The 27927-nt window shown below is 33.0% G+C and overlaps 2 protein-coding genes across 6 annotated transcripts in view; one reads left to right on the top strand and one right to left on the bottom strand.

Annotated features, from left to right (window-relative positions):
* LOC125228093 (microtubule-associated protein Jupiter) overlaps nt 1–27927 on the bottom strand; it is a 182137-nt gene that overhangs the window by 42876 nt on the left and 111334 nt on the right. The gene's annotated exons all lie outside the window — the stretch shown is intronic.
* LOC125227887 lies at nt 7627–16036 on the top strand. Of its 2 annotated transcripts, XM_048132387.1 has the most exons (6): nt 7627–8575; nt 10701–10960; nt 12000–12172; nt 13700–13859; nt 14070–14191; nt 14823–16036. In XM_048132387.1, exons 2-6 carry the CDS (start codon nt 10783–10785, stop codon nt 15120–15122), a joined length of 933 nt encoding a protein of 310 aa, XP_047988344.1. In that variant the 5' UTR covers nt 7627–8575; nt 10701–10782; the 3' UTR covers nt 15123–16036. The 2 variants fall into 2 exon arrangements, with proteins under 2 accessions (XP_047988344.1, XP_047988270.1); XM_048132313.1 differs by lacking the exon at nt 7627–8575 and having other exon boundaries at nt 9871–10960.

The raw sequence follows: 27927 nt of genomic DNA, 5'->3' as shown, positions 1-27927 counted from the left end.
TGCGATATCTCGCTTCAACGTCACGTTTATTGTCAGTGGATTGCATCGGCGGGTATGTACCAGTCCTTTCATGATTCTGGGCTTATTTATCTTCGTTGGAGAGCGTGCAATCTGAACGGGTCGAGTAATAGCATTGCACGCAGAGACGGCAGCGGCAGATGAGCGAGATTGCGAAGTTACGTTGAAATGTACGTACCTAACTAGATACCCTTAATTGAGCTTTTGTCGATACTATTACATAACGATAACGATACGTATATTAAAGCTTCAAATTTTAAGACCCAGTAGTAAGTATTAAAACACTGATATTAATTGTTAGACATATGCAAGTGCCTCATATTTCATAATTATCCATTTAAGGAGACTATGTTTTTTTTAACTACTTAGTGCAACAACAACTGTCACGTGTGATTATACAATTAACGAAACATGTGTTTTATTTTGTTAGGTACCTGTTTTTAGGGTTCCGTACCAAAAAGGTACAAAAGGAACCCTTATTTTTTTAATTCAAACGTGATTGGTTTACAGCTTTATGCAGAACATATGAAACAAATATTATTTCGTGTACCTATCACTTCAAACCAGTACACCACTAATTACTTGTGACAGTTAAAATGACTGCGGGCCTTACCTATGTTATCGCAAATCAAAGATGACTGGCGCGTTTCGCTACACGTTGTCTTGCAGATAATCTAACAATGATTTGATACAGATCTAATTCAGAAAACTGACTTATGAATAACCTATGGTTGGCGCAACTGCATTTGAAATTTCAATAAAAAATATCACTCTCGGACCGGCAACGGACCAGTCAAAATTTCAAGACACAAGAGTGTAATAAGTGTTTAAATCGATACAACTTTTTCTCTCAGTAACCGTTAGCACTAGAAAGCTGAACTTTGGTACTAATATGTATATCAATCACGCCGACAAAGTGGTAAAATAAAACGTGAAAAAAAGTTTTGTTAGTCCGTACAAGGTGTAAAGTGGGGACAGATTTTTTTTTCATTCCAACCCCAACGTGTGATATATTATAGGATAGGTATTTAAAAATGAATAAGGGTTTACTAAAATCGTTTTTTAATAATATTAATATTTTCGTAAATAATCGCTCCTAAAGGAAAAAAGTGTGTCCCCCCCCCCTCTAACTTTTAAATCATATGTTTAAAAAATATGAAAAAAATCAAAAAAGTAGAACTTTAGAAAGACTTTCTAGGAAAATTGTTTTGAACTTGATAGGTTCAGTAATTTTTTTACGGAAAACTGAGAGTGGCCAGACACGCTCTTGGCCGGTTTTTTTTTTATACCTATATCTTATCAAATGATGGGATAAATATCTCATCATCTTTCTTATTACAGACTATCAATGCCATCTTCATCTACATACTAGTAAATGTAATATTTCCAGTGTCGTTAGTGTCGCCGTACACTTTTGTAGTGTCGCCGAGTGCACAGCAGAACGCTTGAGTGGCCCGACTTTTTATCAATGAAGACAATACGACAATTTTCCAAATAACTTCAAGACCTACCCCTAATAATTTTAATTAATTCTAGCTTTTTGCCGTATAGAAGAAGTAAACACCCCGAGGTTAACCAAGCAACAAGTAAAGCGCATTACGAAATTGCCATGGCTAGCAATTTCTCAATAAAATCAATTCCCATAATATCGAGTCGGGCAGTAAGGATAATCGTCGGAAGTCCCTGTATTAAGTACACGACGTTGCTAGTAATTACAGCGATGGAATCGAATCGTGGGATCGAATTTATGTATCGATGTCAGGAGGCGCCTGTGCGTACGCGCCTACCATGTTAACTCGCGCGGGGTATTACACGATTTTACACGGCGTCGTAAAGTGTAATTGAACGTAATTCTGTAATCGGGAAAATTGATTAACTCAATCGATGTTATTAACGTTTACCATCCACAATACGATGCAACCTGAATTACTTTTGTAGATGATCTCGTGGTATATGTTAGTTCTTTATCTAGCTTTCGCTTTATACAGGTATGGATGCTTCATATACACAAAATACCGACTTTAATAGTCGTCCACAATAAGTGCGCAATTCACATCCTAGATTTGCTATGTTCCATTAATATTTGCAAATATTTGCATAATTGTGCAATAACCGCGATAAAATTGATAAAACTATAACTAAGCCGCGGCTTACAGAATAGATAAGAATGCAGTAATCAACCGGCAGGAAGGGATTGTACATTCATACTCGTAGGTAATTACGATACGGAAAGAAAGTGCCTACAGTCATCTAACATCATAAAGGATGCTATCACAATCTGGTACAAGCTAGTCATACTGCGAATAATGTACTTATAAAGCACTCGTTAGATACATCGTATTTATCGAATCGAACAGGAAATTAATTACCGCAGTTTCAGGAATAACCGTGTATCGGGTGTATGGTGCACATGCGTACAAGTAGCGAATGGGCCGTGAACGGCAGGAAAACGGGCGGCAGATGGCAGCGGCTAAAATTACGCCTGTCAGAGCCACCGTAGGCAAATGGGTAACATATACTAAATATGACATGACATTCGCGGGTCAATGACACGTGGGAAGGTTAATAATAGATTTTTATTGGGGAAGACTTTGAGCCACGGGTTCGTTGAATGCTTTTAAGCTTTACAGTGTTTGTTCTGTTAGGACTTTAATTAGGTACACTTTGATGTATCTACTAACATTTTGACTGCAATAAAACAAATTTTTCAGTACAGATGGCGACTAGTGCGAGAAGTTTTATACGTCGTACTACAAAAGGAAATTCGTAACTAATTTAAAACCTCCCTTCGGTCGTGTTTTAATTTAAACCGTATATGAGTACATTTAATTTTGTTCTTTCTGTACTCCATATTTAAAACACTATGTACCTACTATTTATGTCATTCAAAATGGTCTAAAAGAAATGTATATGAATATGAAAGGCTAAAGACGACCAGCTATAATTAACCTCAAATGCATTATTCTAAATTCAATGGAAAACCATTAAGCGCGCAATGCACTTAAAAGCTCTCTCTTTGTCCTCCAAATTCCATGGTTAAACAAAAATAAATCTGTCAACATACGATTACGAAATAGGGACAGTCGATAATAGAAACAAGGGTGGTAACAATAGCTTACCAATGGAATGGCTACGGGTTAACGCACCCACGTGTGACTCTGCTTTACAAATCATTCATGGAATGGAATGTGTAATGTCAATGTCAGGACTAACATATTTCAGTTAGTGTTTCCTTGAAACTCACAAAGTCACCTAAATATTTTTGTTTTGTTAGGTGTATGTTTTAGTGTAGGCAAACGAGCAGACGGATCGCTAGGTGGTAAATTGGTTATCAATTTCCGCCGCCCATAGACACCTGTAACACCAAAGCAGTCACCAAAGAAGTGCATTAAAGAATAGGTACTTTTTTCTTGAAATTCTTATCTTATTTTTTTCATGATGATGGAGTTAATGGCAAGAAACAAGAACAGTTTATTTAATTGCCGAAATGTCTTCGCGCGCATACGCTAACGCGGAAGCGCAAATCATTATAATCGTCTCTAAAAGACGTATGTAACTTACATAAGTGTATTTAATGATCATATTTATTAACTGTTATACATAGATACTTATTAACAAATGCTTCGCTCACGTAATCCGATCCGATGCCCTACAAAAAGCCTTAAGTATATAAAAGAAACGAGTACACCGAACAATAAGTGAAAGGGCTGTGGAAAGGGTCCCGAATATTGACCCAAATATAGTAGGACCTACATACTCGTACTATTATCCTATAAGAAGCCGTTAGTTCTTATAAAAAGTGCTATTGAAACGTGATCAAATTGACAAATAGCCTCGGATATTAATATTGACAAGGCGTTATCGTGTGCGTTCAGCAATTCACTATAGGTCTTTATTATTTAACCGTTGGAAAGTGCACAGAAAAAAATGGTTTTTTGAAACAAGAACCAGATGTGTTTCACCTAATATTTCTTGAACTCAAATATATATATCTTGAAATAAGATAATCTCACTAACGTTTCAAAAAATTAAAATTCTTCATATTCAAGATCGAAAATCTTGGATGAAAGCAAATATTATTTGAGTCAAAATTTATATCTCAAATCGAAACTAATTTATTTCTCACCTTAAGAATGATTAAGCAGATTTGATTTAAGAATTAATTCTTGTGCCGATGTAGAGTCAAACTTGGCTCAAGATTACATTCAATTCTCAAATGAACAATTTAAAAGTATTTAAGCAAGTAATATGTTACTTGATAGGAGATATTATTTAGTTCACCCAAGAATTATTGAAATATTCAGCCAAGAATTTAGACATTCTTAAAGCAAATAATATATTTCTTGGTAAAAGATATTACTAATTTCATTCAAGATCTAGTTAAATTTATAATCAAGAATTAGAACAATCTAAAAGCAAGTAATATAATTCTCGGTAGAAGATATTACTAGTTTCATTCAAGATTCAGCTAAATTAACAATCAAGAATTGAAACAATCTAAAAGCAAGTAATATATTTCTTGGTAAAAGATATTACTTGTTTCATTCAAGATCCAGTTAAATTTACAATCAAGAATTAAAACAATCTTAAAGCAAATAATATATTTCTCGATAAAAGATATTACTAGTTTCATTCAAGATTCGGTTAAATTAACAATCAAGAATTAAGACAATCTAAAAGCAAGTAATATATTTCTCGGGAGAAGATATTACTAGTTTCATTCAAGATTCAGTTAAATTAACAACCAAGAATTAAGACAATCTAAAAGCAAGTAATATATTTCTCGGTAAAAGATATTACTAGTTTCATTCAAGATTCAATTAAATTAACAAACAAGAATTTAGACATTCTAAAAGCAAGTAATATGTTTCTCGGTAGAAGATATTACTAGTTTCATTCAAGATTCAGTTAAATTGACAATCAAGAATTAAGACAATCTAAAAGCAAGTAATATATTTCTCGGTAGAAGATATTACTAGTTTCATTCAAGATTCAGTTAAATTAACAACCAATAATTTAGACATTCTAATAGCAAGTAATATATTTCTCGGTAGAAGATATTACTAGTTTTATTCAAGATTCACTTAAATTAACAATCAAAAATTAAGACAATCTAAAAGCAAGTAATATATATTTCTCGGTGAAAGATATTACTAGTTTCATTCAAGATTCAGTTACATTAACAATCAAGAATTAGAAATCCTAAAAGTAAGTACCTAATATATTTCTCGGTAGAAGATATTACTAGTTTCACTCAAGATTCAGTTAAATTAACAATGAAGAATGTATTATAATATAATATGACTAAGGACTATACATTTGTATGATAAGAAGCAAATAATTCCAAATATTGACGAAACATTACAATATTCGTTTGTCACGGGTTTTAGTAATGTTTGCTGGAAAAAGAATTAGTACTGGAAAGAATCGAAGTATCAGGAATTCCCGGTACCACGCAGGTACCGGAATTTTTAGTCCTGGTACTGAAGAGGGTACCGGTACCGCAATCTATATACCTAAATATTGGCTTATAAGCATTGTACAAACTATAGCTAGGATTAAATACTGCATCTGATTGCATGTAATTGTATTGTATAGGTACCTAGTACCTATCTTACGGAAAAATTCGTTTTTGTCTCAAGACAGTCGAAATTTTTGAATCTTGAATCAAGACCTTCGAAAACAAAAGCATTATTGCTCCAAGATATTATTTCTTGCTAGTTCTTGCAACAAAATTTACAAATCTTGTCTCAAGAAATTGCATTTTTTGCTATGAGCAGTGTTGCTATATTCATTTTTTACCCGATAATCTTGGAAAATGGTTTAGCGAACAATCTCCACACAATACCACGCTTTTGATATGTTTTTGAAATAATTGTAAAAGGCATGAAAAATAAACCATTTTATAAAACAACAAAGGCATAGAGCTACTTAGCGTGTTGTTACTTAGTTTTGCATAGGTACTTATAAATTTCGAAAATTTCTTTAGCGTTTTTCAAAATAATGCGTATTTGGGCCAGAGTAAAATATAGTAGTATTTGCGGCAAAATATAATAAAATCTGTTTTTGTTTTGTATGAAACCAAAAAGTAGGTATCTTATTTCAAGGAAACCTTGGGCGATCCCGCCTTCTAACCGTTTGGGCTCTTATTTATTATTATTTGATAGGAGACAAACGAGATGTAAATGAAGAAAAAATGTTTATTTATTAGTTTAGTTTAGACAGTCAAGCAAAACGTGAGAGTAAAAAACCGGCCAAGAGCGTATATATCGGGCCCCGCTCAGTGTAGGGTCCGTAGTTTTCCGTATTTTTCTCCTAAACTACTGAACCTATCAAGTCCAAAACAATTTTCCTAGTAAGTCTTTATAATGTTCTACTTTTGTGATTTTTTTTCCGATTTTTTAAACATATGGTTCAAAAGTTAGAGTTAGATTTCCGAAAATATTAATATTATCAAAAAATAATTTTAGTAAACCCTTATTCATTTTTAAATACCTATCCAACAATATAACGTTGAGGTTGGAATGAAAAAAAAATCAGTCCCCACTTTACACTTTTTATTTTTTCACTTTGTCGGAGTGACTGATATAGGTACATATATTGGTACCAAATTTCAGCTTTCTAGTGCTAACGGACGGACGGACGGACGGACGGACGGACAGACAGACATGGCGAAACTATAAGGGTTCCTAGTTGACTACGGAACCCTAAAAATGGTGGCAAATTTGAAAAATGTATGGGCGCGGGTTTAACGTCCCATGAAAAAATTGAATTTCGCGCGTTTTTTTACTCTCACGATTTGCTACAATTTATTGTATTTTTCGCATAATTTAAAACATGAGTATGAAAAATAACCATACAACGAACAATTGACATTTAGATATAAAAAAGTTAAGCCTTAACGCATTGAATTTTAAGTATAGGTATGTACCTCTACCAAGAAAGACACGTTTCAACTTTCAAATCATACAAGTGCAATCACACACACACGACCGGTCTGGCTCAGTCGGTACTGACCTTGCCTGCTAAGTCACGGTCCTGGGTTCGAATGCCGGTAAAGGCATTTATTTGTGTGATGAGCACAGATATTTGTTCCTGAGTCATGGATGTTTTTCTATGTATATAAGTATGTATTTATCTATTTTAGGATGTATATCGTCGCTTAGCATCCATAGTACAAGCTTTGCTTAGTTTGGGGCTAAGTTGATCTGTGTAAGGTGTCCCCAATATTTATTTATTACATACTGATTATCTATCATGAAGTTATGTTTACTCATAAAAAGTAATATTTCTAAATTAAACATATTTTTGGAGTTTGCTTACAGGTTAAAAATGTCGTTTTTTTATAGAAATGTCAATCATTTGTCGTACCTGCACTTTATTACTATTGATGTATATGTACAGTACATTTAAAAATTTGCAAAAACACAAAGATCTTTGCCTTCCTTAAAAAAAAAACGCCACCTCCAGAAGTAAGGCCGGCAACAGACGAGTCTTAATTTTCATAATCTTAAAAAAAAATTGTATGCAAACTGACACTGACAGATCTGTCAGTGTTAGTTTGAACTGTCAATTTGCATACAATTTTTTTTAAGATTATGAATTTTTAAGACTGTTGCCGGGGTAACTCTTGCATGATTTTATACTTTTGACAAGTAGGAAAATAAAGCACAAAAGGTTAGAAGGCGGGATCGCCCAAGGTTTTCTTGAAATAAGGTACCTATTTTTTGGTTTCATACAAAACAAAAACAGATTTTATTATATCCTGCCTCAAATACGCATTATTTTGAAAAACACTACATGACAACTTTTATTTCTTACATAATTTGCCGTCGAATAGCATTTTTAAAAATAGTTTATCCAAAAAAAGCATCACATGTTGATCCACTGTGCGACGTATCGCGCCGTGCAATAACATTAAGACGTAAAGAGACTTCGTGCCTCTACTCTTTCCCATATTACAGCTTGGCAAAAAAGAGTAGAAATGGAACTAATTTTTTACACCACTTACTGTTTTCATACAAAAGATAGTTGGAATATGCAAGACGTTTTACATAGACAGTGGCGCCCCTATTATTTTCTACTTTTTTTGCCCGACTGTAATATAGACGGTCAAGCAAATATTATGAGAGCAAAATTCAAATTTTCTATGGGACGATATTAATGTATGGGCACATTATTCAAATTTGCCGCCATTTTTTACTCTCATGATTTGCTTGACCGTCTGTAGTTACATTATCTAGGTTATTAACATGACAAGTAAGTGCCTTACTTGTTATGGCTGATGTATTTATTGGGTAAAATAAAAATCTGGTACTGGCAACATTTTCAAGTTGTCATCCAACAAACCAAATGCTAACGGCCGAATGTGATGCTCGTGTGTTCTTTTTCTTTTCGCTCCTTTTTTGCGTCGTTGTCATTGCAGTGAAAGTGTTTCATTTGAAAATTAACTTAGTGATCGCGATCGCAAGTATACCTACTAAAATAATGGAAGAGGATACAGAAAACATATTGGTATCCTGGGATGTGCCGTCAGAAGTCGTCGAGAACTTCAAAAGTAAGTTGTGAATTTTCTAGTATATCGCTGGCAGATCAGAAGGTAGTGGTCAGGGAGCGGTAAAATAGTTTTCAGTACAGATTGTGTTTTTTTTACGCACTAGTGCGAGAAGTGGTTCATTATATGCTAGGTCGAAACTTTGGAGGCTCATCTGTACAAGATATTTGTTAAATGTTAGGTTAAACAAAATTACCTACATCCATTGAGGTAAAATGTACGTTAGTAAATAGTAATTCAATGCATTTGCTTGATATATTTGTATGTTACTAAACTATTAAAAACTTATTATCTCATCAAAACGAGACAATGGGCATTTTGACACATCAATGTAAATAAAAAAAGTTATATTAATACTCGATCAAGTCCCATTTTGGTCAAATAATGTGTGAAAATCGTGAATGTTTAAATCAAAATAACATGACTGTGCTTGATGCAACTGCCATACATCTCCGGGGTCGATCAAGATGTTCATTTGTCTTCTGAAGTGTAACAAATTTAATGTGTAGTTGATCATTTAAAAGTTGTCAAGTCAAGAGGCTCAACTTTCCATAAAACTAAAGGTTAAGGACAGATTGTTAGTAGGTACATAATTAGTATCATCATCAGTAGTCTATAAACCGCTCACATATCACATATTGTTGGTAACTACGAGTAGATGGGTAGCAGCCTGTTCTATAGTTCTATTTTATGTCAAGTATTTTGAATTTCAAATAGATTTTGTCACCATGTCGCAGTGGAAGACTTTGATTCAGTCTCTCTTCGACCACAACACTTAAGATATTTATTCTTTTTTGATGCATGTTTCGTTCATTTCCCATTTAAATATACATAGGAGAGGTCCTCGATAGCTATCAAATATGCAATTATTTAAGTTAATTTTTTTTACAGAAAATGATATAAGCAAGGAACAGTTCAAATATTTGGTTTCAAATGATACTTACTTGAAAGAGCTTTGCCCACACATTGGGCACCGAATAAAACTAAAAAGTAAACTACAAGATTACTTAGACTCAGTTACTGATACTGAAACTGCATCTTCCTTCAATGCAGATTTAATGGTTATTAAAGCAAACTATCCAGAAGTGATGCAAATTGATCAAGACGAGTCAGTTATTCTAACAGACATTACATTGGATTTGGATTCCTACTTAAATATACCTAGTAGGCTTTCACTGCCAGAATTTGATTTGAAGACTATCCTCCAATCTACTCCACAAGGAAATAGTGTTCTAAATTATTATCAAAAATACAAACAATTGAACTCGCAAAAAAGAAACATCATTGTTGATGTTTTGGTGAAATATCACTACACATTTATTGTTAACAAGTAATTATTGAACCACTTATAATTATGTTTGCCCGTTGTAGAACTGATGTAGTGTTAGTTTTTTATGTAGGCAGATAGATATTTTTGACAAGGGGTTTATTACATGTGGTCATAGGCATAGGTTATCTAATGTTTGCCTGAATTACATTTGCCATAAGTTAAGTTCTTAGCCAGAGCAGCTAAATACTTATTTTGTTATTTATTTTATTTTGTTACTTCTAGGACACCACAAGTAATTTATCCTATACCTTAGTAGTAGGTTAAGTAGCTATAGTAGTATAGTTACCTGTAGAAATTATATATACAGTAATCATCATGTAGTAGTATCCAATGTAGATTAGTGTAATATAAGCTTATATATATATGCCGCTCAAGTACTTAGCTCATGGATTGTAGGAGACCAGACAGCAGTAGTTTCAGGCTTGGTACAGTCACCTGCGATAATATCTTACACAACGAAGGCCTCAAAAATATCTGATACGCTCTTACAATGTCTCATAAGGCAATTTGATGTATTATATCACAAATAAGGTACTAGTGGCAGATATTTTTGCAGCCTTCGTTGCGTAAGATATTACATATTATAGGTTACAGGTGACTGTACTTGCATGTCAATCCAGATGGATTGACGCCTAGTGCAAGTTAAATATTCTTTCGAGTTAAATATTCTTTCACGGGTAGCAAAATTATGCATTTACGTCAAGGGTGGTTGTGATGGTTTTCTGTCTGGTTTCTATAATTAGTATTAATACCTACTTAAATATGAATGAAGATTATCCAAAATATTTTTTTTCTCAGCAACATCAAACCAGAAGAGTTCAATTTGCTAGCTGCAAAAATTGTTTCTCTTTTCCCAACTGAAAGTATATATATCTACTATATGAAAGCTGTGCCAACATGCAAATCTGCTTCAAGAAAATATGTGCCCGCTAAAGGCAAATTAGTGGACAAGGTTCGAAATCTCCTGTACATATCAGGAGCAAAGCGCAGGAGCATTAAATCCACTTGCTCTAATAAGGATTCGGATACAGATGTAGAGTCTGTGGAAAATAATCAAGGTAAAATCTATACTTATTCCGTACTAATAGGTAATATAAATGCGAAATTAACTCTTGTCTGTCTGTTGTCTTTCTTCCTTTAGATTTTCACAAAGTATGGTTTCGATACAATTTTAGGGTTCCGTAGTCAACTATCCGTCCGCGGATAATCTCAGTGACCGTTAGCACTAGAAAGCTGAAATTTGGTACCAATATGTATGTATATCAATCACGCCGACAAAGTGGAAATAGTTATTTGTTTTACAAGGCAAAGTTGTTTAACCGCACGTGCCAATATTGATATCCGAGCAAGCGAAAGATTCCAATATTGAACCGCGAGCGTAGCGAGTGGTTCAAAAAGTGGAATCTTGAGCGTTGCGAGGGTTTCAAGGCACGAAGGTTAAACAAACTTTGCCACCGAGTGAAACACAAAATTTTTCACCACACCAACACGAACAAAATACTGACTATAAAACATCAAACTAAATCAAATCCATCAATCTATTCAATATTTATGATTCAAAATCATCATTTGGTAAATTCTACCAGCCAGCTTAAGACATAAAGTTATAATTTGTTTGAAATTACTTTGCACTCTTGTGAATAAAATGCAATTTTGCTATCTGTTTTCGAATAGCAAAGTAAGCCTTTACCATTTGGTGTGGTGAAAAAAATGTTTTATTAGGTACCCCCTGCATGTAAAGTGGGGACTGGTTTTTTTTTTCATTCGAACCCCAACGTGTGATATATTGTAGGATAGGTATTTAAAAATGAATAAGGGTTTAGGTACTCCAATAGTTTTTTGATAATATTAATATTTTCGGAAATAATCGCTCCTAAAGGAAAAAAAAACTGTGTCCCCTCCCCTCTAACTTTTGAACATTATGTTTAAAAAAATATGAAAAAGATCACAAAAGTAGAACTTTATAAAGACTTTCTAGGAAAATTGTTTTGAACTTGATAGGTTCAGTAGTTTTTGAGAAAAATACAGAACTACGGAACCCTACACTGAGCGTGGCCCGATACGCTTTCGGCCGGTTTTTTATTTGTTTTATTTCAGAGACTGCCTCAAATGACGACGCTATTTGGCTGAAACATAACAATGAGCCATGGGACCAAGTTTGTGAAAGGTGGAATAACACCTTTGAATTAAGACACAAACAAAAATTTGAAACTGTACATGATTTTCTCGAAACCTGGGCCATTTTAAAAGACGGCAAAGCAGATACTCTGGTAAGACATTCCTAATAAAATAACTAGCCACCTTATATTAATAATAAATTATATACATATTATATAAATAGAATTGATTTTAGTATAAGATTTCTATTACTGGCCATGTTATACTAAAATGAATTCTGTAACCTACGAGTATGACTTACTACACTAAATACATAAAAAATAATATCAAGATAAATGCCATATTTCCTTTAGAACACTTCAAATCATCAATCAAAGTGTCTTATAATTCCCACATTTCCCATACTGATCAGGTGGGAAATCATTTGGAATGATAACTGTGTATTCATATGTAACTCTGTTTCAGATGAAATATACATTACTTAATATACAGGGTGCATTTTGACAGCGGGTCAGTGAGGGCAACTATCAGATCCCGTGGTGCTATTGCTATCTAAGGAGACTATCCCTCGATTTCAAATTGATGGAAATAGTGTTTACAGATTTTGGAAAAAACATACAGGGTGCGAGAAAAAGGTCATTTTTGAGAAACTTTCAAAAGCTTGTATGGGACCAAAAAATATTTCCGTCTAGAAAAGTCACAAATCGCGAAAAACTCTTCCCATACAATTTGTATAAATAATAAATATTATAAAAAAAAATTACACGGTGATTTTTTGATGCCAATCGATTCCATTCTTAATAGTATTAATAGTTTCTAACGGGTCAACTTACGGTAATGTACCAAAAAGCCATAAACCAATACATTTTACTATGGTGAATAAGTAGAAAAAGTTTTCTTTAATTTGTGGCTCTTAAGTACATTATCGCAAGTTGAGCCCTAAGAAACTATCGATACTGAATAGGAATAGAATCGATTGGCATCAAAAAATCAGCATGTAATTTTTTTTATATTCATAAAAATGGTATGGGAAAAGTTCTTCGCGATTTGTGACTTTTCTAGCCGGATTTTTTTTAGTCCCTTACAAGCTTTTGATCCTGGATAAGAATTAGATCGATTGGCGTCAGAAAAAATGTTTGTCAAAAATGCCCCTCTTCTCGCACCCTATATGGTTTTTTTTCCAAAATCTGTAAATGCCAATTTGCATCAATTCGAAATCGAGGGAAATTCTCCTTAGACCATTTTCGCAAAGGACCACGGGATCTCATGGCTTACTGACCCGCTATCAAAATATACCCTGTATAATTAATAATCCAAAACAAAAACTGAATTAAGTAATATTCATACATACATACATACAATCACGCCTGTTTTCCAGAGGGGTAGGCAGAGATCACGGATTTCCATTTACTACGATCCTGACAAAGCACTTTCGCTTCACACACATTCAATTACGTTTCTCATACACGCGCGCTCGTCGGTTTCGAGTACTTTTGACCTTTATAATATTCCTAGAACCTAAACTACTTACTTATACATAAATTTAACTTAAAAAGTAAAACGTATACAAATATCCCGCTTCCTTCCTTGTGCCCAAAGGTGCCCACGATGCTTGCGGCAGTTCCGCGTGGGATAGTGATATAATAATTAATACTGTCACTGTTTTGTTATTGTTACAGATACTTTTGGATTTTGAGAAACAGTTTAAAGAGAAGTCGCTTAACTTCTTTAAAAACTGGGAACTATTTTTCTCGAAACTTTTGAAGCTTAGAGAAAGTGTCGTGACAAATGATAATGCAAAAGCATTAATTGAAGGATTAGGGAATATCATTGACGATGGTAAGTACCTACTTGTTTACCTATAGAATGTGTTGTAAGACTTGTAAGTACCCAAATCTTGACTGTTTTCCACTCGTATAATGCGAGTATAGTTTATAAGTTTTTATAGTGTCCATATCGGTATATCATCGTCATAGTTTAGTAGATGCATTCATACTTGATCATTTTATAAAATATGTGTAATTTTCATATATATTTCTTTTATTTCAGACAAAAAAATTCCGGTGCAGATTTACCTGCTAGGTTTTTTAATACCACCCAAAGGCCGAAAATCTAGGAAAGTCAAGTTCTCAACCACTGAATCAATCCAGGGCTTATTAGTTCAGATAGATGTAAGTATTGTATGCATCCAATCAAAATTTAAGTTTTATTCTCTTTATTTTATTATTAATATACATTTATATTATTACCTATAAAAGTTGTGTAATTGTTCAGTTAATGTTTTACTATTTTACTCTTCGAGTCAAGCGAGTTCAATATATTTCATTTAGTTTTATTGCAAAATAATGTTTCTAGCATTATTTATTTTTTAGCATACGTATATAAAATATATCCACAATCACAATTGATAAGTTTTCAAAATATGTAATTATGCTAAATTGAATTATTTTTGGTAAATATGTTCCATTTAATTTTTCCCACTCAATTTTTATGATAATCATTATTACGTATGTAAACTGTACGGCATGCAAAGTTGCCAAAGAGCCACCATAATGAAGTTACATTTTACTTAACATTTTTTAGAATTCTTTACTTCTTACTTCTTGAATGAAATACTTTTGAATGAAAATTACAATTAAGGGAAAAATCAAAAAACTTTGTGTACATTAAAATTCCATTTTCTATCTGACTAAGTCTCTGTCTCTTAAAAGGAATCTTCTACTTTTGTAGTGGAGCCTCTGCTGAGCAGTGGGATATTCCTGGGAACTATGGCATTACTTTTAAATTATGTTTTTAATGCAGGACGCCGGAGATATCGACAGCGTAATCGCAGCCCAGAAAGCTAAGGCTGCAGCCCGGAAGGATACCGTTCAACCCTTCGTGCTCATACAAGGACCGCTACAAAACTTCGCCCAGATATACATCGTTATTGATGATATCAAATACCACGTGCATTCAGCTGCAAAGGCGTTCGACTTATTGTTTAAGATTTATCACGTTTTCCACGCCAAGTATCCCCAAGTGTGTGAGCACCTCCACATAATTATTCAAAAAAAGTGTATCAAATCCATACAGCGTATGATACAGTACCACCGTATATAGTTGACGTTTTAAACTTAGATGTGTAAAATTTGGTCTTCGTTTTTTATAAAAGTTCTTGAAATGTAAAAATATACTAAGGTATAGAAATTTCTTTGGTCTTATGTACCCACTTAAAAAGTATTTCATTGTGTAAGGTATTTGCACCATCTACAATTGACGTGATTTGTTCTAAGTTTGTCTTGTAGAGAATACTCTGTGGCGTCAACTACGCCTATCATTCGAAAAAAGTTAAATAAATTCATAAAATGCTTTGTTCCGAGTGCAAACTCGATCTTGGTACTTTTAAAAAATACATTTTACATTTGGAACTTATTCATAAAATAAAAACTAATTATCAATGTCCTATTGAAAATTGCCAGAGAACGTATTGTACAAAGTATTCTTTAAAAGATCATTTGACATTTTTTCATAAATTGTTTGATAATCGCCGACTTGATAGTAAGCCAATAGAAAAAACATCGCATCCGAATTCTCCAATGTGTACTAATATATCGATCAATAAAACTATAACACATGATCCTATAGAGTTAAACAGTTCTACTAAACTTAAATCTAATAGTGAGAACTGTAGCCAAGACAGTGAAAATATAACAATGCAATTTAAAAAAGATCTTCACTTATCTGTTATACTTCTTATATCGAAATTATACAGTAATTTAAACATGCCAAGAAATCAAATACAAAACATAATCGATATTTTTAAAAGTTTCCTTACTGATTCAGTTTCTTACATAGAAAGTCAAATTCCAGTGCTTGGAAATATTAATAGTAATAACATTAGTAACGACATATTGCCAATGAAGAACTTAAGTTTGTGCTTGGACATATTTAAAAACTGTTTTCAAGCAATTGACACCGAACATAGACTAATAAATTTGTTTAATGCGAGTGGTAAGTTAGTTAAACCAATTAAGAAAAAATCGGTGTCTCGAAGGCACCAAAACGAGTAGATTCTAAAGTGATTATGACTTTAAAGGATGAATACGTTCATTTGGTGCCTTTGAGAAATAGTTTAAAGCTGTTTTTAGAATTACCACAAGTCCTGCAGACCATACTAGACTATCAAAGATATCTTAGCAGCACAGAAAATGTATTGCTAAACGTTGTTAATGGGGTATTATGGAAACTAAAAGCTGAACATGAACATTGCTCAGATATTTCTATTCCTATATATATTTACTATGATGATTTCGAAAATGGTAATCCATTAGGCAGTCATGCCGGTAAACATAAAATTGGCGCTGTTTATTGTAGTATTGCGACTATTCCACCGCAGTTTGCTAGTCGCCTGGAAAATATTTTCTTGGCTCTACTTTTTTATTCCAACCAGAGAGTAAATTTTGGCAATAAAGCGGTTTTTCAACCATTACTTGATGAATTGAATTTTTTGGAAAATTGTGGTATAGACATACTCTCTAATAATGAAAAACTAAAAGTAAAATTCTATTTGATTGCTTTATCAGGAGATAATTTAGGGCTTAATTCAATTATGGGTTACATGGAAAGTTTTTCCGCCAGTAATTACTGTAGAATTTGTACTATGAATAAACAAGAATGCCAAACTGCCATTTCAGAAAGTGAAGAAAAAATACGGTCACGAGCTAATTATAACCATTGTTTAGCCAATAACATTGGCGTAAAAGAACTCTGTGTATGGAACAGTCTAGACAGCTTCCATGCTTGTGAAAATACCAGTGTAGACGTCATGCATGATTTATGTGAAGGTGTTCATAGATATAGTATGGCATCAATAATACAATCATTTATAAACAAAAAGGTTTTTACCTTGGACCAATTAAATTCCAGAACGAAATACTTCACATATACTAGATCCGAGCATAATCATCCCCCACCTGTAACTAAGCAGCATTTATGTAATGGTATCATCATGTTTTCAGCGTCGGAGATGTTATGCTTTGTAAGAAATTTCCGTTACTTTGTCGGTGACTTCGTTGACGAAAGAGACGAAGTGTGGAACTACTATTTGCTTTTATTAGAGTTAACAGAAACACTAACCGAACAAACTATCTCCACAGAACACTTAGTTAATTTGAAACATTTGATAAAAGAACATCATAAAATGTATATAGAGCTATTCAAAAGTTCATTGAAACCAAAATACCATTTCTTGGTACATTACCCGGGTGTGATAAATAAATTAGGACCGCCTATATTTTACTCGGCTTTTAAATTTGAAGCTAAACACAAAGAACTAAAAAGAGTATCACGTTCTATAGCGAGTAGGACAGACTTATGCTATTCGATTTCAATACGGTGCCAATTAAAGGACTGCAGCAGGTTTTTAACTAATGGTGGCTTTGAGAACAAAACAAAGTGTGGAAAGTTAAAGCAGTGCGTAAATATTCCGTGTCATTTAAATGGAGATAATTATTTCACGACTGTTACTTTCGAAAATAACGGATATATTTATGATCATATGTCCGTTGTTTTGTACGAATGTAAAGATGACAATCCAATATTCCTCTTAATTAATGATATATTAATCAGGGATAAAGATTTTAAGTCCGTCATCCTTGCGTGTTCTGTGTTGCAAATAATTAATTACAGTACCCATTTAAAGGCATATCAAGTTAACAAAACGAATGAATACAAATACATATCGTTGATTGAATGTTTTGATCAAATGCCAATACCTCTTCGCTCAGTAGGTGGTAATTTATATGTCTCATTTTATAAATAATAATTATACTAAAGTTTAAGTTATCATTAAAAATGTAGGTATTAATTGTGTTGAGAGGACATTTTTAATTATTTGAATTATTTAAATTTTCTGTACGTAGTTAGCTAGTTAGGTGCAGAACTGAACTGATGTTCATTATTTTTACGTGTAAGTGAGTATCTTCAATTAAGACAAATAGAGTAAGATATTGTTTTCTTTAAATCATTTACTATTAGCAAATATTGTAGAGGTACTCTAACAATTACGTAATTCCAAGTCAGAATATCCCTTTTTATCTACTAGGTTATATTTAGTGCTGATTCAATTATATTGTAGCGTCCTCTTTGGCCGATAGTCCACTATTATATGTTTACCATAGAAATATGATCATAGGCAACATGCCATCCTTTTTCTTCACGTTGGAGAAAAAGGGAGGCATGATCATATTTCTATGCTAAACATATGATAGTGGACTATCGGCCTAAGTTGTATAATTGATTTTATTAAAAACACAATAATATCATCATTATTTTTATTACATATCAATTGGTGTTCAACATATTGCAATTCGTGAAAATAAAGTACCTAAATATAATTCAAGATTGTAAGCTTTTAAAATAAAATAATGAACCATGACATGTAGCTCAAACATATTATGTATAATTTATATGGTGATATAACACTGATAAGTCAAAATGTATTCCGTTCTAAATTCAATCTTAATACTGTATAGTGACACTGATAAGTTCTGAATTTGTAATTACTTTCTTTAACTGGTGCATAAAATAAACGAGAAACTTACATTTCACTTTTATTCCATTATTTCCGAATAGGTAATAAATTTAATGTGTTTTGAAACTAATTTGGCTTGTATAAATTAGACTGGAATACAGATTACTGTCGAAACACATTCATACTTGAAACACACAAGTCTTTTTGTAAAAAGTTAAAGCTTGAATTGATTAGCACTTGTTTTGGTTAAGATAATTCTTCTTGTATAAACATGTTTATTCTAATTGTAAAATAGAACGCATTCTAATTGTAAAATAGAACGCATTCTAATAACATACTTACATTAAGCTTTTCTTTTAAGTTTGTATTTCTGGTTCTTCTTGTAAAAGGACACGCACTCCATTAAAATTTAAAGCTCTCCTTTTAAAGTGTAAATTTGTGTATTTATCCTAGTTATAAAATTACCATTTTATTATTGTTTTATTTAGATAGGTAATTTAATCAAGTCATAACTGCCGCAAAGTCTATAATAGTGATGAAATGACCATATTATAAAGGTAAACAATACTAAAGATGTTAAATAGGTAAAAAAATACATCATAATATTTTCATTTACGACATTAAAATGATAAGAATAAAACAAAAATAAAATGGTAAATTTTGTAAACGCGCCAAATACACAAACGTCGGTATAAAAAGTGTCGTGGCTCATGTTGTGCCGTTCTCTAGAATGTTCTCCGTTTTGTATAAGAAACGTTCTCGCTCAAAGAAACGGAGAACATTCTCGAGAACGGCACACCTTATAGTCGTGGTGAAGAAGAGATTTACCTAATTTGAATGGAATATGTTCCATTTTTACGACAAGAATGACACTTTTTATAAAAAGAATTAAACACTCTTAAAAGAAGAGCTTTACTTCATTTGATTGGAATACGTTCCATTTTACAACAAGAATGACACTTTTTATAAGAAGAATTAAACACTCTTAAAAGAAGAGCTTTACTTCATTTGATTGGAATACGTTCCATTTTACGACAAGAATGACACTTTTTGCAAGAAGAATTAAACACTCTTAAAAGAAGAGCTTTACTTCATTTGATTGGAATACGTTCCATGTTACGACAAGAATGACATTTTTTATAAGAAGAATTAAAGACTCTTAAAAGAAGAGCTTTACTTCATTTGATTGGAATACGTTCCATTTTACAACAAGAAAGGAACTTTTTTGCAAGAACAATTAATGCTCTTGAGTAAATTATCTTGGTTACTTAGAACAAGATATTTTCGTTCTTGGGTCAAACAATTTGGCTTTTAAAAAAAGAGCCTTACATCATTTGACCGGAATATGGGCCATTTGACAACAAGAACTAAACGCTCTTGAGTAAATTAACCAGCTATTTAGATCAAGATATTTTCATTCTTGGGTCAAACCATTTAGATTAAAAAATAAGAACTTAACATATTTGGGCAGAATATGGGCCGTTTAACAACAAGAACAAAACGCTCTTGAGTAAATTATATCAGCTATTTAGAACAAGATTTTTTCGTTCTTGGGTCAAAAAATTTAGCTTTTAAAAAAAGAGCTTTACATCATTTGAAGAGAATATGTGCTTTTTTACAATAAGAACTAACACTCTTGAGCCAATTTTTAATATTATTATTGTGAAGTAACACATATTCTCTTCAAATGATGTAAGGCTCTTTTTTAAAAGCTAAATTGTTTGACCCAAGAACGAAAATATCTTGTTTTAAATATGTTCATTCTTGGGTCAAACAATTTAGCTTTTGAAAAAAGAGCCTTACATCATTTGAAGAGAATATGTGCTATTTTACAATAAGAACTAACGCTTTTGAGCCAATTTTTAATACTATTATAAACAAAATACATTCAATCTTCAATTAAGAAAAGGAATAATTATGTCAAAATGCTTTCTCTCTTGAAACAACAGTTATTAGCTTTTAGTGGAAGAGATATTTAAATGTTGATACAAAAAAGTAGTTCTTGGTCTAAGAACTATAATGCGAAACATTTTATATCTTAATCTAAGTAATTCTCCATTTTCCTTATATCGAAATCCCAAAAGATCTTGACTCAAATAATATTACTTGCTTCAAGTAATTTTTTTTTTCTGTGTGCATGCATTGAACGGTGCATGAGACGCGAATTGTATGGGTAATGCCTACAATTGATATAAACAAGTACCTATTGCCTGTGAAATATAGGTACTACATGTATATTACAACACAAGTTTACTTTCGTAATATACATATTTCTAATATCACCCGCAGACGCTGGAGCGTCATGTACAGTGTGCAGTGTGTTTATCAGTTTATGATTGCATTTACCAAAAGCAACGTAAATTCGAATGTCCACCGCACAGAAACGAGGGTTATAAAATGCATCAACGTGCAGCGGTGGCACGGTGCGGCGCTAAGTTACGACACTTTCTTTTCTAAATACAATTGAGGCATTCTGGGAGCAGCCCGGCTTGGCAGGAGGTCAGACGCCGTTCTAGCCACAAAGTAACAAGCCCTTTGTGGAGAGGACAAGAGGCAACTCAGCCAAGAAGAACCTAAGTCCAGCTATGACTTATCAGTTATCATTTATCTTTATATGAAATAAAAATAGTCAAAATGATATTCAGACGTCGTGCTGAACTAAGCAAGTATGTAGGTACTATAAGTAATAAATATATCCTAGTTTAAATTCAGTGCTTGTCACGAAGCACGTAAGCGCACAAATAGTTGTACGAGTCGCCGACCGAGCCCTATCTTGTAAATAAAACATCAAAGCAGTTTCCCTCGCCGAAGAGCAATGATCATTTACTTTATTAACAAGAAACCTCCTACTTCACAGTATTTAAATCAGTTTGTTAGTCAGGTTTCCTCATGTGTATTGTACACATAAATAACCCCGTCGGTACCCCGCCGAGTTTCTCGACGGTGGACGATCGACGATTAATATTTATGTCGTACACAATTAAATAAATAAACCTATTACGTACTGAATTGCGAACATTGCGCTGTGCGCCATGTTGAACTAAATTATACTTTACATTCAAGTCAATAAGAATAATTATGAGTGCTATAGGTAGCAATTTAGTGTAACTAAGATTAATAGCTATTCATAGCTCAAACTGTTAATTAGTTTAGGTTTTAAATTACCGATAATCCCGATGTAAATTACATTTAAATGAACATATAATTTCGTCAACATTGTTTTTTGCTCCTAATACATTTTTGGCTGGTCTAACGTTGACATTTTCCGTGTGGGAGAGACAATTTTTTTCGGAGTTTCGTGGTTAGGGGCATTTTCAGTACTTGGGACTCAAAATTAGCGTAAGTCGATAACAAAAATTAACTCGCTTCAGTTTTGTGACAATAATTAAGCATGAAATTTCAATACAAATATTGTTTTTATGTTAATTACATAAACTTTAAGCGATAATCTACATTCAGAACGTGAAAAAAGTATTTTTTTAGACAGATTTTATGCTTAATTGTCGATTAAGAGGACTTACGCTAATTTTCGGTCCCAAATTCTGAAAATGCCCTTAGACCATTTTACTGGCCCCAGATCCATAACTAGGTAGGTATAATAAAAATGTATCCACAATATCCACACCCATGAACAATTTATGCACATTGTAATTTTTTGCAGGTAGTACCTATTTACACTGTTGAAAGAAAAACTGTCCCAACAAATAGGATTCCTCTTTCCATTGAACGTGTATCTTCTAAAAAGGATGAATAAGTAATGCAGTTTTAATATCTCGTACATCGCACTGCATGTGTACGTTTACACTGCTACACACTAAACGTTTTTACACTGGACATTTAGACTATTTTACTTTTAGAATAAGCAATTATCTATGTTAAGTAATAAACGGCTTCAAGTATTATATTTGACGACCGGTCTGGCTCAGTCGGTAATGACCCTGCCTGCTGAGCCGTGGTCCTGGGTTCGAATCCCGGTAAGGGCATTTATTTGTGTGATGAGCACAGATATTTGTTCCTGAGTCATGGATGTTTTCTATGTATATAAGTATGTATTTATCTATTTAAGTATGTATATCGTCGCTTAGCACCCATAGTACAAGCTTTGCTTAGTTTGGGGCTAAGTTGATCTGTGTAAGGTGTCCCCAATATTTATTTATTTATTTATATTATTTATTTATTTTTGTAGTTTGGACCGTTTCTAAGGCCGGTAGGTACAGACAATTATATGAAAACTATTGGGTTGCACGCAGTTCGTCTGCATTTGCATCAAACAATTTTTAAGAACTACATAAAGTATGGAAGAGGTGAAAATGTTAGTTTTATGGTGGTACCCCCCATGTACAAGTGATCAAACAATACATTATGTTTAGTACAACACCGAAAGAAAAGTAACATACAAAAATATACTTAAGAACATAAACTGGAATAAATTAATTAGCCTAAAATCTTAATTAGCTTTGGCGTAATTTTGTTTAACTAATAACTTAAATGCTTAAGTAAGTAAATGACGACACACATCCACCATACTCGTACCGTATATACCATTGCGAATAAATTTGCCTAGACTTCGACCTTTACTGCATCAGTTATGTTAGTTCAGATCCGCATTTAAAAAACTAGGATGCAACGTAATATTACCACCATATTCCTATCAGATCGCCCGTCAATCAGACACCGCTAAGACGGGCTTAAGGCGTACGACACGCATTATCTACATGAATATAAACCATATTTTCCCAATCTCTTATGTTCCATGTATATCATATTCAAAGGTGAGCTTTATTCTTTACTTCATAAAATATATTTTCACTATGAACGAGAAGGCAAGGAAGAGGAAGTCAGTTGACATCCTGATAGTATCGGCGTATAAGTAGAACCGATTTATTGATAAGCAACAGAGGTGAAATGCATATAAATATTTTGAATGTGTCATGTCATCTGTTTAAATGATCGTATAATGTACACGGTGTACGATACTTCAGATACCCACATTTTATGTTTAGGTAATAGTGACATTTCATAGATAACTAATGCTTGTTTAATTGTTAAATATTATTGTAGGTAGATTAGGTATACTTTGTATAACGACAAAATCCTACATTACACAATAAACAGTAAATTCTACTACATATACGTAACTATACTTTCTCTAAATAATTATAATCTTTTAACTCAGCCGAGCTGGCGCCAGTTGAAAAATAGGATGCATAATAAAACTTACGTAAGCCACGCAGCTTTGTTGTTGGTATTTTTTTTATTTTTTTTGACATTGTAATGCAAATATGTTGAAACGTTTCTTACCTGAAACAAAAAAAAATCATAAAAATGGTGAACAGGAAAAATGCACATAATGTATACTTGTCAATCACTTCTACGGGTAACATTAAAGGCACGAGTGTGTGTGTGGATTGAGTGAGCACCTTCCGAAAATAAAAAAAAATATGCTGATCATTTAGTAAAAGTTCTAAAACAATTGTAAAACAAATCTCTGAATTTGTAAAAAGATAAATCAAAAGATACAGCCATTAACATGTGCTCACTCAGTTCTCACAAACTACCAACGAAAACAGTGAATATATTCATTTAACATATAATATTTATATACTAACATTTAGTAAAAAATAGGCCAACCTACCTCTATAAATATTAGATCACCTAGTGACGTATTAAATTTTTTACAAATAGTTTCTTATGCTCACTCAATCCACACACTTTTGAAAAGCCGAATTTTGATGAAAAACATAAGATTTAGACCGCTATTATATGTGTATAGTTTAGTAAAAGTGAAATGGGAATTTGTAAAATACAAAACGAACCACTAACGTGTCAGGTTTTTTTATAATAAATTTTTGTAAGTGCTCACTCAGTCCACACGTTTTGAGAAAGTTAAAAATGTAAATATCTTACGATTTGTAGCACCTAAGACACTCGAAAGTACTTCAACATTTAGTAAAAATTTTTACTAAATATCCACCATCTAATATTTTATATTCGTTGTCTGGTTTTAAAGATATTCAGACATAACTTTTCTCATACAAATGTATCAAGTAGGGTGACCACACTATGTCGGCTCCTGATTTGCCCCACCTTCCCATTGTCATATTGAGATTGGGGAGTTTCCTTCGTTCAATTTTTATAATATTAAACTAATACCATATTAATTCTCCATCTGCAAACTGTTTTTAGGTTATGTTCTTGGCCTAGTGATGATGTGTATTGTGTAATTTTTATCGACGTCAGGATAATAACCATATCGACATGCATGCATTAAAAAGGACATAAATAATAATTGGTAAGAAACAAAGAATATAATACTTCACTAGTAAGAAACCAGAACCTGGTAATCTAATCGCGCTAACAGATGAGCGTACCGGATTTGTAAGTGGGAGCGAGAAATAGTTATTCTTTTCTCGCTCCCACTTACAAATCCGGTAAACTATTATCAAAATTGAACGAAACTCCCCAATCTCAATATGACAATGGGAAGGTGGGGAAAATCAGGAGCCGACATAGTGTGGTCACCCTACTTGATACATTTGTATGAGAAAAGTTATGTCTGAATATCTTTAAAACCAGACAACGAATATAAAATATTAGATGGTGGATATTTAGTAAAAATTTTTACTAAATGTTGAAGTACTTTCGAGTGTCTTAGGTGCTACAAATCGTAAGATATTTACATTTTTAACTTTCTCAAAACGTGTGGACTGAGTGAGCACTTACAAAAATTTATTATAAAAAAACCTGACACTTTAGTGGTTCGTTTTGTATTTTACAAATTCCCATTTCACTTTTACTAAACTATACACATATAATAGCGGTCTAAATCTTATGTTTTTCATCAAAATTCGGCTTTTCAAAAGTGTGTGGATTGAGTGAGCATAAGAAACTATTTGTAAAAAATTTAATACGTCACTAGGTGATCTAATATTTATAGAGGTAGGTCGGCCTATTTTTTACTAAATGTTAGTATATAAATATTATATGTTAAATGAATATATTCACTGTTTTCGTTGGTAGTTTGTGAGAACTGAGTGAGCACATGTTAATGGCTGTATCTTTTGATTTATCTTTTTACAAATTCAGAGATTCGTTTTACAATTGTTTTAGAACTTTTACTAAATGATCAGCATATTTTTTTTTATTTTGGGAAGGTGCTCACTCAATCCACACACACACAAGGCACGACTATTTCGTCTTTAGATAGATTGGCAGATTTTTGGGAAAGGTCAGCACAGGTCGGATCATGGCCCTTCTACATATTTATACAATCGCATAATTTATTCAGTTACTCGGCTAAATATTCAAGTATGTACAGTATTGTATAAATATTTAAAAAAAAATACCTTCAAAGAAAGCGGTCCTACTCTGCCAGTCTGCCACACTATATGCGGAGAAATCCGGTGAGGTCACATTATAATAAAAATTTTGTAAATATGACTTGTGCGTTTTTATGTTTTATAAATATCGGCTAAGCGAATGTTTCCGGATGATTTGATTCATAAATCAGTTATTATTCAACATTAGACAATGAGCGTGCCCACGCGCAGAAAGATAATACGGCGCACCAGGAATCCCTTCCCGGTAGCCTGATAAATTTATCAATACATTGTTATTGAACACAGTTACTAAATAAATAGGTATCCTTCGGTTTGAGTGATTTTTTTTACAATTGAAACTTGACTATTTATTTATTTTCCACAAAACAATAATAATATCTATTTAATAAATATGGACAAATGCACTGACTCGGGCGAATATAGACTTCACTGTAGGATAATGAATTTAAAGTACCTATTAAATAGTACAAGTAGCAGTACTTTGTTGTCTTGGAGTACTCTCGATCGATCTGTTGGCAGACCGATGGATTTGTGATCCAGAGTTGCGAGTCGGGATCTGACAGCCAATTGTCATTTAATGACAGCGAATTTCTCCACTTTAATTTTTTTCTGAAAGATTCGAGCTAGATAATTATATAGCTAGTCAAATCTTTAGATTGAATAATAAATGGCCTAAACGGCTTCACGAGAAATGTAAGAGATATCTATAGTCCTACATTCAATTAACATCAAAGTTAACGCGTAGAGACAATAGCCTGCTCGCATTACCCCCAAACAATGAACGGAAGACGCCACGTACTTTCATTGATTAATGCCAGATCTGGCTGTGATTTAAAGCGATATTTGCTAAAGGTAATGGCCGACTTCCGTCAAGATGTGTATCGAGGGAGAATTGTTTGACGGACGTCTGTCTGTCCGTGTCCTAACAACGCTCTGATGGATGTAATTTTAGCCTTTCTAGTGTGATCAACGGAGCGTGCGTAGCAGATGTATTTCGGTTTAATAACACAAATTACCTGTTTTAGAAAGGAATGAAAATTAACAATAGTAATCAGAATCAAATTCGGGGATGACGTTGCGATATCGTGAGCATAATCAAACCAATTTTTGTTACACCTGCATCCCTAGTTCACAGAGTTCACACATATCACAAAAAAACAAGTTAGTTAAACTATGGTGTTGAAAAATCATTTTGCTTAATAGTAACTAATTAAGGTTACTATTCTCTCAACAAAAGAGCTTAATGCAACATCCTATTTTGATCTAAATTTTGAAAAGACTTTCTATTCGGGTCAACAGTATTGAAATAACTACTTAAGAGTGTGAATACCAAGAAACTGGCTCGTTAAATGTTCATCAATCAGCCGTTGAATGTGTAATGGTGTATAGATGGCTTATTTATATTATGTATAATTGTATATGTTAATTTTTTGTGACCTACGCAAGTTCTGAAATGATGTGTGTTCATAATTTTAAGTAACCTGCTTTATGACAGTAAAATTACATAAATATATTGCTTGTTCTTAAATGAGTAAAAATCGATTTCGTCACACGCGACACTTTAGAAATATCCCCCTTGCTCTTAGTAATCAGCTTAAATCAGGGTTGCCCTGGTGATCAGAGCCATAAACGAGCGCGACAAAGGTTATACGAGTCTCTAAATTACGTCAACCCTAGCGTGCTTGTTAAAAATTCTGCCAAAAATAGATTTGCATTTGATTGCATCCCTTATTGTGCATATGAGTATGATAAGGAAAGCACAACCCTTATTTCGAATTTAGACTAACGTGATTGTGTGAATTCAACCGTACCATCTTTTGTTCAAAAGTGGGCATTGTCATTACACAAAAACCTGTGTATCCCTACGGAGCATGAATGAACGAACAATAATGCCATAATGTGTATGAATAAGTTCGTTATTAGTATTAATTACAACGAAAAGCATTACTATTTCATTTCCTTGCCTGTAAAATTTAACAAAGTGCTATAAAAAGCCAGGGGTCAGCAGAACGCGAGATACTCGTGGCTCTTTAGTGTTAGCTCTTTCTCAAAA

Source organism: Leguminivora glycinivorella, chromosome 1 (assembly GCF_023078275.1).
Source record: "Leguminivora glycinivorella isolate SPB_JAAS2020 chromosome 1, LegGlyc_1.1, whole genome shotgun sequence".
Lineage (NCBI taxonomy): Eukaryota > Metazoa > Arthropoda > Insecta > Lepidoptera > Tortricidae > Leguminivora > Leguminivora glycinivorella.
Note: the sequence above shows the minus strand (reverse complement) of the source record. Positions and strands in the feature narration are given on the sequence as shown.

Coding starts and splice junctions, on each gene's coding strand:
- LOC125227887 (XM_048132313.1), top strand. CDS start 10,669: ATGAAGATTATCCAAAATATTTTTTTTCTCAGCAACATCAAACCAGAA. Junction 10,961..11,999: donor GTCTGTGGAAAATAATCAAG/GTAAAATCTATA, acceptor GTTTTATTTCAG/AGACTGCCTCAAATGACGAC. Junction 13,860..14,069: donor AGGGAATATCATTGACGATG/GTAAGTACCTAC, acceptor CTTTTATTTCAG/ACAAAAAAATTCCGGTGCAG.